The sequence below is a fragment of the Elephantulus edwardii genome, unplaced genomic scaffold (genome assembly GCF_000299155.1).
Source record: "Elephantulus edwardii isolate Elephantulus edwardi_28Jun2011 unplaced genomic scaffold, EleEdw1.0 scaffold00004, whole genome shotgun sequence".
Taxonomy (NCBI): domain Eukaryota; kingdom Metazoa; phylum Chordata; class Mammalia; order Macroscelidea; family Macroscelididae; genus Elephantulus; species Elephantulus edwardii.
Genome location: NW_006399754.1, coordinates 1,984,262 through 2,000,911, shown reverse-complemented (window position 1 = coordinate 2,000,911; position 16,650 = coordinate 1,984,262). Strand labels below are relative to the sequence as shown.

At 39.1% G+C, this 16,650-nt stretch overlaps 1 protein-coding gene across 3 annotated transcripts in view; it reads right to left on the bottom strand.

The window, feature by feature from the left end:
- The window catches only part of FNDC3A (fibronectin type III domain containing 3A), a 198,360-nt gene that overhangs the window by 18,508 nt on the left and 163,202 nt on the right, over positions 1-16,650 (bottom strand). For all 3 annotated transcript variants that reach the window (XM_006879501.1, XM_006879500.1, XM_006879502.1), the window contains 7 exons: positions 14,219-14,305; positions 9,695-9,833; positions 8,851-8,919; positions 7,566-7,684; positions 3,838-3,943; positions 3,576-3,751; positions 297-410 (listed from right to left, as the gene is read on the bottom strand). In XM_006879501.1, the coding sequence (XP_006879563.1) occupies positions 297-410; positions 3,576-3,751; positions 3,838-3,943; positions 7,566-7,684; positions 8,851-8,919; positions 9,695-9,833; positions 14,219-14,305 (810 nt within the window). The remainder of the gene's footprint in view (positions 1-296; positions 411-3,575; positions 3,752-3,837; positions 3,944-7,565; positions 7,685-8,850; positions 8,920-9,694; positions 9,834-14,218; positions 14,306-16,650) is intronic.

Genomic DNA, 16,650 nt, shown 5'->3' with positions numbered 1-16,650 from the left:
GAATGTTTCCTCTGAACATTAAAGGCATCAGTGGTTGAAAGTTTCAATGCTGAGAGAAAGCTTTGATGAAACACAAAGCACACCATTACTAAGTTTAACTACCTGAAATACAAATATACTTCACACAAATGTTTAAAAGAGGAAAACAGAACTCACTCTTTACCATGTGAAATGAATTAGGATTTACTCTCTGGATATTCTGGGAGCAAACAATGAGTCTTTTTTATTCTTTTTTTTATGAAATAGTCTTAACTGCTTTAAAAAAGTACATTATGTATCAATGAAAACAACAGTACCTCCCAATTCACTTGTGCACATGTAGCAGATCTGCATGTCACTTGAGGGGGCTTACACTGATCTGGAGGACCAGGGGCTGTGGTGATATCACATTTTTCTGAAAATGGTCCAAACTAGAAGAAAAGTATACATAACTAGGGTTTAAACACTTATCCTTAAATACCCACTGACTACAGAGCATTCAATATTTAAATATTTCCTATTAATTAACTACATCATCCCTGTGCTTAAAGACTCATTCATTAGTCATGATAAAATTCTATAAGCATTTATTTAATGTAAGACGACCAGCTGATCATATAAAAGTGTGGGGAATTGTGAGTGTCTTATCCACTGTACTTTCTTCTCCTGCCCCTTATTCCTTCATAAACTTGTTTTTATTAGGGCAGGGCACTGAAGATGAGGGATGAGGTGGATGAAGTAAGTCAGAGGAAATACGTGGACTCCAAAAAGGCATAGAGAATAACATGTACAAATGTTACCTTAAATTCTGGAATAGCTTTTGTTGTTGCTAGGTGTCTTTGGGACAACCCTCTTTTACAGCAACCCTATGGACAAGAGATCAAACCCTTGTCCTATCCTGAGCTAGCCTTGCAATTTCTGTTCATGCCACTGCTGTAGTCACTTTGTCAATCCATCTCTACTTTTCCAAGCAGAATAGCTTCTCTTATTAAGTGCTGTGGATTCAAATGCTTCATGATGACCCTAAGAACAACGTATCTGAACTCTGCCTAATCCTGTGCCATTCTCACCAACTGTCACACCTGGGCCCACTGCGTCAATTCACCTGGTTAAGGCTTTTCCTCTCTAATGCAGGTCCCTCCACTTTTCCAACATGATATCTCTCTGCAATAGCCTCTCCTAGCTACATGCCCAAAGTATGTGGGATGAAGCTTTATCAACTTTGTCTCCAAACAATACTCTGGCTATACCCTCTCCAAGACGTATCTTTTGTTTTGTTGGCAGTCCATGTGATACTCAATATTCTTCTCCAGCACCAAAACTCAAAGGCATCGATTCTTCTTCCGTCATCCTTGGTCACTGTCCTGCACTCAGCATAGCTGAGACTGAAAAGACCATGGCCTCAATCAGGCACATCTTAGTCCTCAAACTAAAAGATGGAACTACAGGTCTCTTCCCATCACAATCAAGAAGAGTGAAGGCTAGACTATCAAAAACACAAGGAAATAATCAGACCGAGGGCCAATGTGAACCCTAGCCTCCAGAACTGTGAGCCCAGTACCTGACTACCACTCCTAACTGCACTAATAGGGATCACCAGAGGAGGTCCTTCATAGAGTGGGGGTCTCCAGTTTGGAGCCTCCTGAGAAAAATACGAACTCAAATACCACATTTACTGATTTGATAAAAGACCAGTGCGGTCCCAGAGATGATGGCCCTTATGATGATGAAGGAAGAAGTTCAAGCTGCATTGAAGGAATTGGCAAAAAATAAGGCCCCAGGAATAGATGGTATACCTAATTCAGCTAACAGATGCTGCCCTGGATGTGCTCACCAAGTTGTGGCAAGAAATGTGGAGAACAACCACTTGGCAAGTGACTGGAAGAAATCTATATTTTTTCCCATTCCAAAGAAAGGCGATCCAACAGAGTGTGGAAATTATCGAACAATATCATTAATATCACATGCAAGCAAGATTCTGCTGAAGATTATCCAAAAACAACTGAACAGCACATCAAGAGAAAACTGCCAGAAGTGCAGGCTGGTACTAGGGATATTGTAGCTAATGTTAGATGGATCTTGGCTGAAAGCAGAGAGTACCAGAGGAATGTCTGTGTTTCACTGATTATGCAAAGGCATTTGACTGTGTAGATCCTAACAAACTGTGGCTAACTCTATGAGGAATGGGAATCCAGAACACTTGATCGTGCTAATGTGAAACCTATACCTGGACCAGGAGGCAGTCATCAGAACAGAGCAGGGAAACACTGTGTTGTTCAAAATTGGAAAGGGTATATGCCAAGGATGCATCTTATCACCATACCTTTCCAACCTATATGCAGAACAGATTATACGGGAGGCTGTATGAGGAGAAATGTGGCAACAGGGTTGGAGGAAGGTTCATCAACAATCTGCGTTATGCAGACAACACAACTCTGCTTGGTGAAACTGAAGAGGACCTGAAGCACTTGTTGAAGAAGGTCAAGGACTACAGCCTTCAATATGGATTGAAGTGCAACATCAAGAAAACAAAGATTCTTACCACCGGTCCAATTGGCAGCATCTGGATGGATGGTGAAGAGATTGAGACTATTCACAGCTTTAGTTTGCTCGGCTCCATAGTCAATACTCTTGGCACCAGCTCAGCCAGGAAATTTAAAGACGTATTGTGATGGGAAAGTCTGCTGTTAGGGACCTCTCCAAAGTACTGAAGAGCAATAGTGTCACTTTGGAGACTAAGGTGCGCATGATACAGGCCATGGTTTTTGCAATCACTTGCTATGCATCAGAGAGCTGGACAATGACTAGGGAGGATAAAAGGAGAATTGATGCCTTTGCGCTGTGATGCTGGAGAGGAGTACTGAATATACCATGGACTGCTAGGAAAACGAATAGGTTCATGTTGGAGAGGGTAAAACTAGGTTGCTCCTTGGAGGCAAGGATTCTGAGGCTTCGTCTGACAGACTTTGGACATGTTGCAAGGAGGAACCAGTCCTTGGAGAGGGAGGTCAGGCTTGGGAAGGTGGAGGAACAGCGCAGGAGAGAAAGACTCCCAATGACATGGATTGATTCAGTGACTGGAGTAATGGGGGTTGGTGTGTTGGAGGTAATGGGAATGGCACAGGACAGAGCAGGGTTTAGGGCTGTTGTACATGGGGTCACTATGAGTAGCAGGCAACTCGAAGGCACATAACAAAACCAGCAACAACAACAGATACCCTTCAAACCCCAAAACAGAAATTACCCCCACAGCTCAACTTTCAGCCAAATGACACTATGATGTCTATAAGGTAAACACTGACGCTAATAAGGCAAGCAGTCCTTAGAATAGTCAACCATACAAAATCAAAAGGCAGCATTTGCCTAGGGATAAAAGTGAAAAAAGAACTACGGAAGAAGTAGAATAGAACAATAAACACAGGGAGCAAGTGCTGTTACACTGTGGGAATTGTAATTAATGTTGTGAAACAAATGTCTGAACTGTTGAGTAAAAAACCAATTTACTCTGTAAACCTGAACTCAAATAATGTGCCAACTATAAATGTTAAAACAAAATACCAAGTGTGACTCTACTTCAGTCACCATGGCCTTCCTACCCCCATTTTGTTAGCTGCCCGCAGTCTGAAGCTGTAGGTCTTTCCAGGCAGAAGGTTGCTCACTGTACATTCTACTTCAGACCCTTGGTAAACTTCTCGGGGTTCATCTTTTTCTACAGGAGACATTTCCACACCATAACAAGAAATAGATGATCCACCATCAACTTGAGGGGGTCCTAAAGGCAGAAAGATTTATTCAGGTTAACAAGAGAAAATGCTAAGTAGTAACTTAATTATGATTTATTACTAAAATGGAAATTACCCCATCGTAACTGTATTTCTTTTGCTTTGGGTCTTCCCTGTAATCTGGGAGGGAGGCATGGGCCAGGAGGCATAGCTGGAGTCTGCACAAGTAAAGATTCAGATACCTGCCAAAACAAAAGCAAAAACCCCAAAAATGCCCAAATTAAACCATCAGATTCCTTCTGTTAAAGAAAAAGCCCTAGAACACAAAAATTGTATTAGTAATTTGAAAAATGTACTTGAACAAGTGAAAAGGAAATGTTCTCAATAAAATAAAAATCTAATTAAGTGATTAAACTCAAATTTTAGAAGACAAAGACACAGGATATTAGCATTATTTATAAAGAAACAAGAAAAAACCCATTAAAGCTTTTTCTAGTAAACTAGTAAAGCTTTTCATTTTTCCCTCTTCTTTACAGAATAAAGAATCAAGCAAATAAAAGAAAACCTCAATCTCCAACACAATGTCGGGGGCGTTATTTCTGATCCTTTCAAAACAGATGCACAAATTTCTTCTTACATGTAGGTAGAGTATTTTGAACATTCTATAAATATATTGTTTTTGAGGAGTTTTGGTCTTTTTGGGATGCTTTACTGTATATTTTGAAGGTAACTATTAACTTATTTAATAAATTATTACAATAATAAATATCTCAATTTTCACGTAAAAATAATCCCCAAACAGAACAGCCTTTCAGACATTTTGTAGATTTTCAGGGATATGCTATTGCTATTGGTGTCTATGCCCTTTTTTTTTTTTTTAAAAAGTTTCAAATAGTTTTATTTTATTGGAGACTTCCGGTGGTCTAGTGGTAAGGAGCTGCACTGTCAACCTAAAGGCAGCAGTCCAAATGTGACTTGATTGCACATAACAACAGTTTTATTTTAAGGACACATTCTTAAAAACATTTATTCTAGAAAGTCAGTGCCATATTTCTTACTTAATACTGTCTTAATGTTTGAGTATTCCCTTCAAACCAAAGCAAAATTTTGGTCATGACTTTATTCAGAAGATTATCTATATGAGCATGCTAAAGCATGGTATTCATGCATTTATTGCCATCAAATGGTTCCAACTCATAGCTGAAACTGCAATAGGCTATTTGATGCTGTAACTCACGTCAGCGAGGAGAGAGTCCATTTCTCCTCCCTGGAGCAGGTGGTGGACCTGAATCAACAAAGTGTGTTCTTTAGGTTAATAGCACAACTTACTATGCACTATGCTGCCAGAGTTCCTTAGAATGAGATTTTGTACGTGTATGCCTCTTTTTAAGGAGGGGGGGATATCTGGAGAGATTTTTCTTATTGGACACATGAAGTAACTAGATTACAATTTTAGAGTAAGATTCGTGCTCATTTCACTACACTCATATATTCAACAAAAGAATTTTATAATTTAATTTTTAAAAAGTACTTCCATTACATTAAATTCCATTTGGGGAAAAAAAAGGCAATTAAAAAGTGTTTCATATAGAATCAAAGGCATACTTCAAACCTATTTCAGTTTTTGTGTCCCTAGTAATAAAACAATATAGAACAATATCATTGATTTCACATGCAAGCAAGATTCTACTGAAGATCATCCAAAAACAACTGGAACAGCACATCAGCAGAGAACTGCCGGAAGTTAAGGCTGGGTTTAGAATGGGTCATGATACTAGGGATATTGTAGCTAATGTTAGATGGATCTTAGCTGAAAGCAGGGAATACCAAAAGAACGTCTATCTGTGTTTCATTGATTATGCAAAGGTGTTTGACTGTGTGGATCATAACAAACTGTAGCTGACTCTGAGAAGAATGGGAATCCCAGAACACTTGATCGTGCTAATGTGAAACCTATACCTGGACCAAGAGGCAGTCGTCAGAACAGAGCAAGGAAACACTGCATGGTTCAAAATTGGAAAGGGTATACGCCAAGGATGCAGCCTGTCTCCTTTCCTTTTCAATCTTTATGCTGAACAGATTATTTGGGAGGCTGGGGTTTATGTGGAGGAATGTGGAGTCAGGATTGGTGGAAGATCTATCAACAATCTGTGTTATGCAGATGACACAACCCTGCTTGCTGAAACTGAAGAGGGCCTGAAGCGCTTGCTGCAGAGGGTCAAGGACTGCAGCCTCCAATATGGATTGAGGTTCAATGTCAAGAAGACAAAGATTCTCACCACTGGACCAATTGGCAGCATCAGGATGGATGGTAAAGAGATTGAGATTGTTCACAGCTTTAGTTTGCTTGGCTTCACAGTCAACACTCTTGGCCCCAGCACAGCCATGAAATCAAAAGACGTATTGAGATGGGAAAGTCTGCTGTTAGGGACCTCTCCAAAGTACTGAAGAGCAATGGTGTCTCTCTGGAGACTAAGGTAGTCTGACACAGGCCTTGGTCACTTGTTATGCATCAGAGAGTTGGACAATGACTAGGGAGGATAGGAGGAGAATTGATGCCTTTGAGCTGTGGTGCTGGAGAAGAGTATTGAGGGTACCATGGACTGCTAAGAAAACAAATTCATCTTGAAGAGGGTGAAACCGGCTGCTCCTCGGAGGCAAGGATTCTGAGATTTCGTCTGACATACTTTGGACATGTTATAAGGAGTGACCGGTCCTTGGAGAGGGACATCATGCTTGGGAGGGTGGAGGGGCGCGTAGGAGGGGAAGACCCTCTATGAGGTGGATTGATTCAGTGACTGGGGTAATCGGGATGAGTGTGTCAGAGACAGTGCGACTGGCACAGGACAGAGCAGGGTTTAGGGCTGTTGTACATAGGGTTGCTATGAGTTGCAAATGACTCGACGACACATAACAACAACAACAACAACAATAACAACAAAATATTAAAACAGGGAACTACTGGGTAAAGGGTTGTGCTGCCAATCCAAAGGTACATGGTTTCAATCTACTAGCTGCCCTGTGAAGAGAAAAATGGGCAGTCTCCTTCTGCTGAAATTAGAGCCTCTGCAAACCCACTGGAGGGTCAGCTATGAGTTGGTCATTAAAAACAGTAATAATAATGTAACTGAGTTCTTGTAACAATGTGCTAACTAAAGGGTCAGTGATTTGAATTCACCAGCTGCTCCTCGGGAGGAAAATGGGCAGTCTCCTCTTGAAATGATTTACAGGAGAAGACCTGATGGAGGGTCACTATGAGGCCAAATCAACTTTATGGCACTAGGTTAATAGAAAAATAGGAATTGTAGTGGCATAATGGTTAAGCATTGCTGCTAACAGAAAGGTTCCAATCCACCCAGGGGCCTCTCAAGAACAAAGCCAGGGTGACTGTTACATTTGATTGCTATGAATCACAACAGTCTCAATAGCACCTATCAATACCAGCACCAACATACTAATGGTCAGCCTTCTGCAAGAAATAAAAACGAGAATTTGGGTTTAAACATTAAATGGCAATTTCTGGTTTGTTCTGAAACTTCGATGATTATGAAATAGTAAAATTAGTATACAATTACTAGATATGGTTAATTGAACGTCATGTTTAAATTTATATATTTTTTCCTCTAATGTTTTGCTTTTCCAAAGTTACGTAATACCTGGACAAGAGATTTTCCTTAAATAAGCTAGTACCATATTAGATTATTATGGTCACTATAAAATTAGCCACACAAGTTACAGAAACTACTTTTATAAGCATTTGTAGCTACGAGTGGGGTGAGAGAGCAACTGGTGATTCCAGTCTATATATAATCCAATTTAAGAAGACAAACAAACAAACCAACACAATCTTTATATAGGCATTACCGCACTCTGTCCTCCATCACTGATGCAGTAAACTCGTAAACGATAAAAACAGCCTGGATTCAGTCGATCACAAAGATGCTCCCTCGTAGCACCACTGTATATCATATCCCATTTGTTTCCTGGAAGGTAAAGAATTATGTGCAATCAGCTACGAGGTAATGGTTAACATTCTGGTATCAAGGAAACAGCAGGTATCCTAGCTTCACTAAGTAAGTGCTTGAGTAATTTGTCAGAAACAATCTAAATTTATTTTGAGTTTCCTGGAAATGATCTAATTTCTTTTTGAGACTAGCTTTCAATGCAAATTTGTATGGCTTTGCGGAAGTAAAACAGCTCTATAACTCTGGAGTGGCTTTGGCTTAGATCGATAATTTGCTTTTAATTAAGCATTTTAAATGTGTTTATGGTCCAGTAATAACATTATAACACACACAGAGTAGAAAGAACAAATATCAGAGGAAATTTAGTCTTAATTAAAAGGCATTCTTATTTATTTTACAGGAAATAGATAATTTTATCGAAATAAAGACTGTCAAATGAGTCAAGAGTAAGGTTCATTAGGCATAGGATTTATGTTTAACCTGTGCTGCGACAGTCAAACTACAGCAGCCATGGCCGTGCACTACCTCACGCTTCAACAAGGACCACAGAGTCACCAAGAACGTGAGCAAGCTGAGGCCCAGCAGCTGCTGTGGGCGCCTCACCAAGCACACCAAGGTTGTGCGGGAAGTGATCCGCGAGGTGTGTGGCTGCACGACTTACAAGCACTGTACTATGGAGCTGTTCAGGACCTGCAAGGATAAGCGGGCCCTCAAGTTCATCAAGAAAAGGGTGGGGACACACATCTGTGCCAAGGAAGTGAGAAGAACTCAGCAATGTCCTGGCTGCCATAAGAAGGAGGACTGAGTGTGCCCTACTATCTCCTAACCCTCACTCATCTGATGTTATGAACTATAATAACTAAGAAAAGGCAATATAATCGGAGTTAAATTTTAGAAGCTAATGTGTCTTACATAGAGTATAAATCTGATAATATGAAAATGTAAAGCTAATAAAGTAAAACTTTTAACGGAAACTTGGTATTTGATTCAACATATTTCTGAAACTGAGTCATAACAGGCAAAACCCTAATGGCTACAAGGGAAGCCCAAAGTAAAACAAACATTTTTATGGTGGAAAATAAAGAGCAAGAGGAAAGAAAAGAGAGAAACTGTACAGACATTAAGAGCAGGAAGAGTTAGGTATAAATTTATCAAATGAAAACTTTAAACCCAGTTCATCTTACCACTAGGGCCTTCCGCCATCTCCACTACGTATTTACTGATGGCTGCCCCTCCACTGTCTTTGGGTGGGTCTATCCAAAGAAGTAAAAGTGAAATTAGATAAAATACACACAATATGAAGTGGGGGAAAAGAAAATCCTAATAAACAACAAAAACCTAGTGTTATTTAAAAAGAATTACCTGTAATGCTTAACGAACAACAGCATTACATTATTTTATGCTATTACTTCCATTAATTCCCTCTATTTTTCCATGTTCATAAATATGGCTTTTTATTACAATTTTGAATGGCTGCACCATATTGCTAGCAACAATTTTTAAAACCAGTGCTTATCTTCTGACTTTAAAGATGTTTCAAATCTTTGGGTATTTTGTAAATACAACTAAAAAACTTTTAGTGTGCTAATTTTATTGCAAGGATCAAGTTTATTTCATCTTTATTTTTCCAGAAATTATATCAGCAAGTGTTCATTAAGTGTTTTAAGCGCATTTATCAATATGCTCTCCCAGGAGTGAGCCAGGACCAGCCAGGTGACTTTAGCTAAGTTTAGGAACCTTTTAATCTCATTCATGCTGCAGCCCATAGTGGGTCCTCAGTTCCTCTTTTTTTTTTAGCTCTTTTAAAATTTCCCCTTTTAAAGAAATCTTTTTTTTTCTTATGTTCCTCTTATGTAAAATCTCAGCATGTGTGAATACAAAGCGTTCTATAAAGATTCTTTAATAATGATTTTCCAATTTTTCTTTTTTGAGTTGTTACTCAAGCTAAAAAATTTACTATCTTAAAAATTATCCTGATGTTCAAATTATTAAAAAAGTATTAATGTATAAATATGCATCACATCTTACCCCAAGTTATTTTAAAACTGTGTGAATGTATCTTTCCTTTAACTGAAGGTTTTACAGGAACTCCCGGTTTATCAGGGCATGTAGTAAATTCTACTACTTCGCTTGGATTACTTTTACCTTCTGTGTTGTAAGCAATAATCTGATGAGAACAGACATAAAATAATTAAAATGCTTGATGGAAAATGGCTTAGTGAACAAAGCTAGGAGAGACAACAGGTTCAGTTAACAATACAAGAGTTATTTAAAGACAGTGAAGATTTGTTTTGAGAATCCCTTGTCTCCCCGCAAATCATCGCCCAAGTTTTGCCATTACTAAACCATCTACCCAGTTACCCAAGCCAGAAACCGAAGAAATATTCTTGAATCTTTTTTCTCTAAACCTTCACATTAAATGCTAGTTAACCCTATCATCTCTATTGGCACTTTTCTGTACTCTTCTATCTCTCTGATGAGAGCCTCATTTACCTTGTCTTTTCTGGACTGCATTTTATTACTAACTTCCTCAGCTCCCAGTTTCTATTGCTACCCTTTAACCCAGCTACTTTCTGTACAGTAGTCAGAGGGATCTTAGCAGTTCTCTAACCAAAACCCACAAATGGCTTCATCTTACTCAGAATAAAATGGAAATTTCTTATTATGGCCTACTGTTAGCTGTCACTGAGTTGGTTCTGACTCATGGGGACCCTGTTGTAACAACTGAATCAACTACAACTCACAGCGACCCTGTGAACCACACACAGATGTGAATCTTTCTCTACTCTGAGCCATCATCACGATCCCTCTCCTGCTCAGGTCCACTGTGGAGGTCATTGTTGATCCATCTTGTTGAGAGTCTTACTCTGACCTTCTACCTTTCCCAGAATGGTATCTCTGTCCAAGAAATGGTTCCTTCTGAGAATCCACCAAAGTAAATAGGATGAAGCCACCATCTTTGCCTCTAAGGTACACTCTATCCTGATTTGTTTGTTCTTGTGGCAGTTCAGGATATATTCTCTCTGCCAACGCCACAATTCAAAGGCATGGTTCAAATCCATAAATTGCTCTGTGGGAAAAGATGAGCAATCTCCTCCAAATCTGTGCAATTTACTGGTTCTGAAAACCCTGATGGAGGGTCAGCTATGAGTCAGTTCCAACTCAATGACACACAACAATGAAAGGGACACTGCTGGTGTCTGACCCACCATCATAGCCATACTTCACTGGACAATGAAAGAAGATCAAAGAATCATCGATGCCTTTCAAATGTGGTGCTGGGAAGGAGTACAGAAGACACCATGTATGGACAAAAGAACAAATCAATCTGTTTTGGGAAGTGCTCCTTAAGAGTGAAGGATGGCTCAACTTTGTTTCATATACTTTGGGCATGTTATCAGGAGGTGCTAGTTCTTAGAAAAAAGGTATCATGCTGAGAATAGTAGGGGGTCCAAGAAAAAGAGGCTTATCCTCAACAAGCTAGAGTAACACAGTGACAGTAACAATGGGTCTGAGCACGTTGGAGATTGTGAAGATGGTGCATGACAGGGCAAGGTTGTTCACAGGGTCACTGAGAGTCATAGTCAACGTGATGGCACCAAGCAACAACAACAACAGAAACATAACACCCAAGCCACCACAGAATGACAAACTGACAGAAGGGTGGTGGCATCATCATATATAAGGTCTTGAATGATTTTATCCTGGCTATTACCTCAGGGTGTTTGCACTGGAATTATTACTTCCTCTGCCTGTAACTATAGAAGCAAATGTATATTCTAACACATGAAGAATGACAGTTCATATATTTCTCAGGTATTTCTTAACTCTGGTAAATAAGGAAACTCTAAAATAACTGACTGAGAAGTTTATTTTTTAAATGAAGCTAATAGTATAAAAGAAAGCATAACATATAATTATTATGTACTATATAATAAAATTTTCATTATTAAAATTTTCTAAGTTTAAGAGGTCCTACAACATTTATCCTTGCTTTTTAACAGGGAAATAATCACAAAGTGGTTTCCATCATGTACTTACTTATGGTGATCTGATTAAGCAAGTACTGATAGGAAAATGCAAGTGTTGAATTTCCTGACAGTCCTCCTGCTATATTCTTGGGAAACTGCACAAATATGTCAGCTGGTTTATACTGATCAGTATATTAATTAATTCAAACAGGGAAATGAGCATTTTCTAAGAAATAATAATGTGCATTAAAACAGGAGAAAGAATCAAAATATAGCCTAGTAAAAAGACACAATGTCAGTGAGTGAGGGCCTAAAAATAATTTCAAGAGTCTCCACCATTGAAGAATCTTCTTTTAAACTTGCCAAGTAAGAATGACGTACAGAATATCACCATCATCTTCCTGGAATTATTCAGTCAAAAGGCTAACATGGGCTAAGCAAGGCAAGTGTTTGTGCTAGGAAGTAGAGAAAGGTTGGAGAAGCGTAAGTATGTGCCAAACAGGAACTCAGGCACCCTGAAAAGGTCTTAATGATGGATATGGGGGAGAAAAGGAAGAAGTCTGATCTAAGAAGTAGATATACAGAAAATAATTGGGACAAAGTACCTCATTAATTAAAATGAAGGGAATTAAAGACAGAAAACTAGAATCAACTTCTGGTAATTAACTACAATAGGAGGTTTTGGGTTGGAACTTGTAATTAAAAAAAACTCACAGAAATACATATTGTGTAAATTATGCATCTATTAATGTTATGTATAAACAGGTAAATAGAAATATGTAAAAAAATATTATGTAAGTAAATAAGATATACATAGTTATTGTTTTTAGCTCTGTACACCAAATGAGAGAACCTGGGAACAGTGATACTAGGCTCAAAGATAATAAATACAACCATGCCCAAATCTTGACTTCTAGATACCACGGTCTACTAAAAGTAACCAGAGTTCTTTGAGAACTAGCAGATTCTAGGCTGTAAGGAGGGAACATGAGACTGAACTCTCTTGTGCCAGAAAGTAATGAAGTAGTCAAACAAGATGGTGATATATGCTACAAGGATTTGAAAGCCAGGCTGAAGGGGGTCCCGTATGACAGCTGAGCTTCCAAATCAGTCATGGCAGTAACAAAAAATTAATCCAGTGAGTAAGACAGGAATTCCGAGTCCACACTAATAAAAATCAGCAGATTTAAGAGCAGAAATAATCAAGTTAAATCAGAGAAGGAATGATGAAACTTAAAATCACCATCTGGCAACAATCAGTCATGTTGTTGTTGTTGTTGTTATGTGTCGTCGAGTCGTTTCTGACTCATAGCGACCCTATGCACAACAGCCCTAAACCCTGCTCTATCCTGCACCAACCGCACCGCCTCTGACACACCCATTCCAATTACCCCAGTTACCAAATCAATCCATCTCATAGAGGGTCTTCCCCTCCTGCGCTGTCCCTCCACCCTCCCAAGCATGATGTCCCTCTCCAAGGACCCGTCCCTCCTGGCAACATGTCCAAAGTATGTGAGGATTATTTCACAAAGAATTATCAATGGATCGTAAAAGTATCAGGTAAAAGAAAGCTGAAGACCAAGATATTTACACAGTATACAGTATTTACCAAACATTTATTGGTTGTGGTGTTAAGTACTGTTGAGTTGGAATCGACTCATAGCTGACCATCCAGTGAGTCATCAGAGGCAGTAAATCACATGGCAGGGGACTGCAACTGGTGGATTTAAACCATGTCCCTTTTGGCTGCAGTTCTGAAGTTCAAGGCCATTAGCTGCTCTGTGGGGGAAAAAGATGGGAAATCTCTTTCCATGTGATTAGCTGCCTCTGAAAACTCAGCGGTGGGTCAGCTATCTGACTCTAGGGTACAAAATAACAAGATATCAAAGATCCATAAAAATGTAACGTTGTTGTGCTGTCATGTACTGTTGAGCTGGAAACAACTCACCCAGTGGGTTTCAGAGGCAATAAATTGCACTTCATCTTTCCCTAGCAAGTACTTATTAGTTATAAAATATTAAAGAGCTCTAGGGCGTTGGGTGGCTAATGAAAAGGTTTTGTATCTTTGCACCAGCATCAGCAGCACCTCGGTAAAAGATGATCAGTTATTTCCTGTTAAAATTTACAGCCTTGAAAATACAAAGAAGTGCTGCTATGAGTCAGAACCACTTTGATGGTGGGGAGGATTTTACATTGTTAAAAAGGGACAAAGGTGAGTTGTATAGTGCCAAAAACATGAGATATTTCCAGTAATGGGACAGAATAAAAGTGCATGTCATTTGGAAGAAGAGAGTATTATTTCCTGTGGAATCTTGTAAAAAACTGAGTGTAATTAAAGCCATTTAAAAAGGATACTTCTTTAAATAATGCAAATGAACAGTAAAGCAAATAAAATATTGAATATATAAAGTTTGAGAAGCACTGTTACACAGTATTAAGAAATTAAAAACAATAAAGGATACAAAACCCAAAGTTATTTAAAGTTTAAAAGTCAAAGGTATAAGATATGTATTTGGCTTTACATCAGTGAGAATACTAGAAACAAGAACAAAAAAGTATTTTAAAGACTTTCAAAGATTACCTTGAATTTATACTTGGTGCTACGCCTGAGATTCTTTACCGTATAAGCAAGATCTTCTCCATCATATTTAGGCTTAAAACCATATCCCTGGGAAGAGAAGAAAAGGAAAACAATCTTCATTGGCTACCATTGGAAAAAGGGGGAATATGAAACTCATGAAAAGACATGGGTCCCTTCACCTTCGAGTATGTACGTCGTGATACATGACCTGCATCTCCTGCCCCCACAAAAAAAAAACAAACCACCAACCTGACATCAAACTTTGTGTTGAGGGAGTAAGTAGGTATTAACCATCAGCACACTCATCCACTGAACTAAAAAGATCATTGCAGAGATGATTCACAGCCAAAAAGACTTTTAACTTAACTGTGTAACATATTAATTTCCTCTGAACACACTGTTTAGATGAATAAATTAACAGTTGTACTCACAGGTGCGCATGTCACTCAGTTTTGGAATTGCTATTTACAGCCTGAGAGCCTCTTACTTCACTATGTCCCAAAGTAATTATTTTTAAAAATTTAAAAAATACAGAGCATTTTAGCATATTCAAGAGTGGTAAACTATTTGCTACTACCTAATTAAAAAACATTTTTATCATCACTGCCCCTAATATTCTTGTACAGAGCAGGCAGAGCCCTCCCCCAGGACCTCACTAACAAACTTTGCCTATAGATTTGCTTATTCTGTACATTAAAGGGAATCATACAGAATGCAATCCTTTGTGATTGGCTTAAAAATGAATGTTTCAAGTTTCATCCCTGCTGTACAATGTATTTTATGGCTAGATAATATTTCATTATATGGCTATACCACATTTTATCTATACATTCATTGTTGTTGTTGTCAGATGCTGACAAGTACAATTCATAGCGACCCTATGAACAAAAGATCTGAACCTGGTCCTATCCTGCACCATCTTCACAGCACCTGACTCACGACCCACTGAGCTGTCACCATGTCAATATCCTTGGTTGAGGGTCTTCCTCTCCTTCACTGACCCTCCACTCTTCCCAACCATCATGTCTTGCTCCTAGGGGTAGCACCTCCTAGCAACATGTCCAAAGTACATGAGGTGAAGCCTCATCATTCTTGCCTCTCCAAGACATATCTGTTTGTCCTCTTGGTCGCCCATGGGGGGTTCAGTGCTCTTCTCCAACACTACTGCTCAAAAGCATCAATTCTTTTTCTGTCATCATTATTCATGTCCAGGTCTCGGATGCATAGCTAGTAACTGGAAAGACCATGGCCTGAATCAGATGCACCTTAGTTCTCAAACTGACATCACTCCTCCATAATTTGGAAAGGTCCCTTAACTGCAGATTTCCTCAGTGCAATTTGTCTCCTTATTTCCTAACTGCTCACGCACTTCCTAAACAGCATGCCTCTGGAAACTCTATGAACTTTGATAAATGATGATAGTTAGTTATAGAAAGACTTCAGGCCTTTTGTTTATAGGGTCGCTAAAAGTAGTGCTTGATTCGATGGCAACCAACAACATACCAAGGGTGTTAATTGTGGATCCAAGCAAGATGAAGCTTTTGACAGTTTCAATCTCCTCTCCATCCATCATGACACTGCCTACTGGTCCAGTGGTAAGAATCTTTGTTTTCTTGACATTGAGATGTAATCCATACTGAAGGCTGCATTCCTTGATCTTCTGTAAAAAATGCTTCAAGTCCTCCTCACTAGTAAGGTTATGTCATCTGCATTAACGCAAGATATTGATCAGTCTCCCTCCAATCCTGATGTCACATTCCTCTTCACAGAGTCCAGTTTTTCAGATAATTTACTCAGCATACAGACTGAACAGTTCTGGAGATAGACTACAACCCTGACATACTCCCTTCTCAATTTCAAACCATGTTCTCCTACTCTGTTCATACAAGAGCCTCCTGATCCAGGTATAGGTTCTGTATGAGCACAATCAAGTGCTCTTTGATTTCCATTCTTCTCAATGTCAGCCACAACTTGTTATGTTCCACACAAATGCCTTTGCATAGTCAATAAAGCACAAATAGACATCCTTCTGGCATTCCTTACTTTCAGCTAGGATTCATCTGTCATCAACAATGATATTCCTGGTGCCATGCCTCTTCTAAATCCTGCTTGAACTTCTGACAATTCCCTATCTATGTACTACTGCAGCCATTTCTGAATGATCTTCAGAAGTATTTTGCTTGCATGTGATAGCAATGATATTGTTCAATAATTTCCACATTCAGTTGGATCACCCTTCTTGGGAACAGGAACAAATACGGACCTCTTCCAATCCGCCGGCCAGTTGTTCTCCAAATTTCCTGGCATAGACTGGTGAGTGCATCCAAGACTGCATCTGTTAACTCAAACAAGTTAATTGGTATCTCAATGATTCCTGGGGCCTTATTTTTCATCAATGCCTTCAATACAGCTTCCACTTACTCCTTCATCAC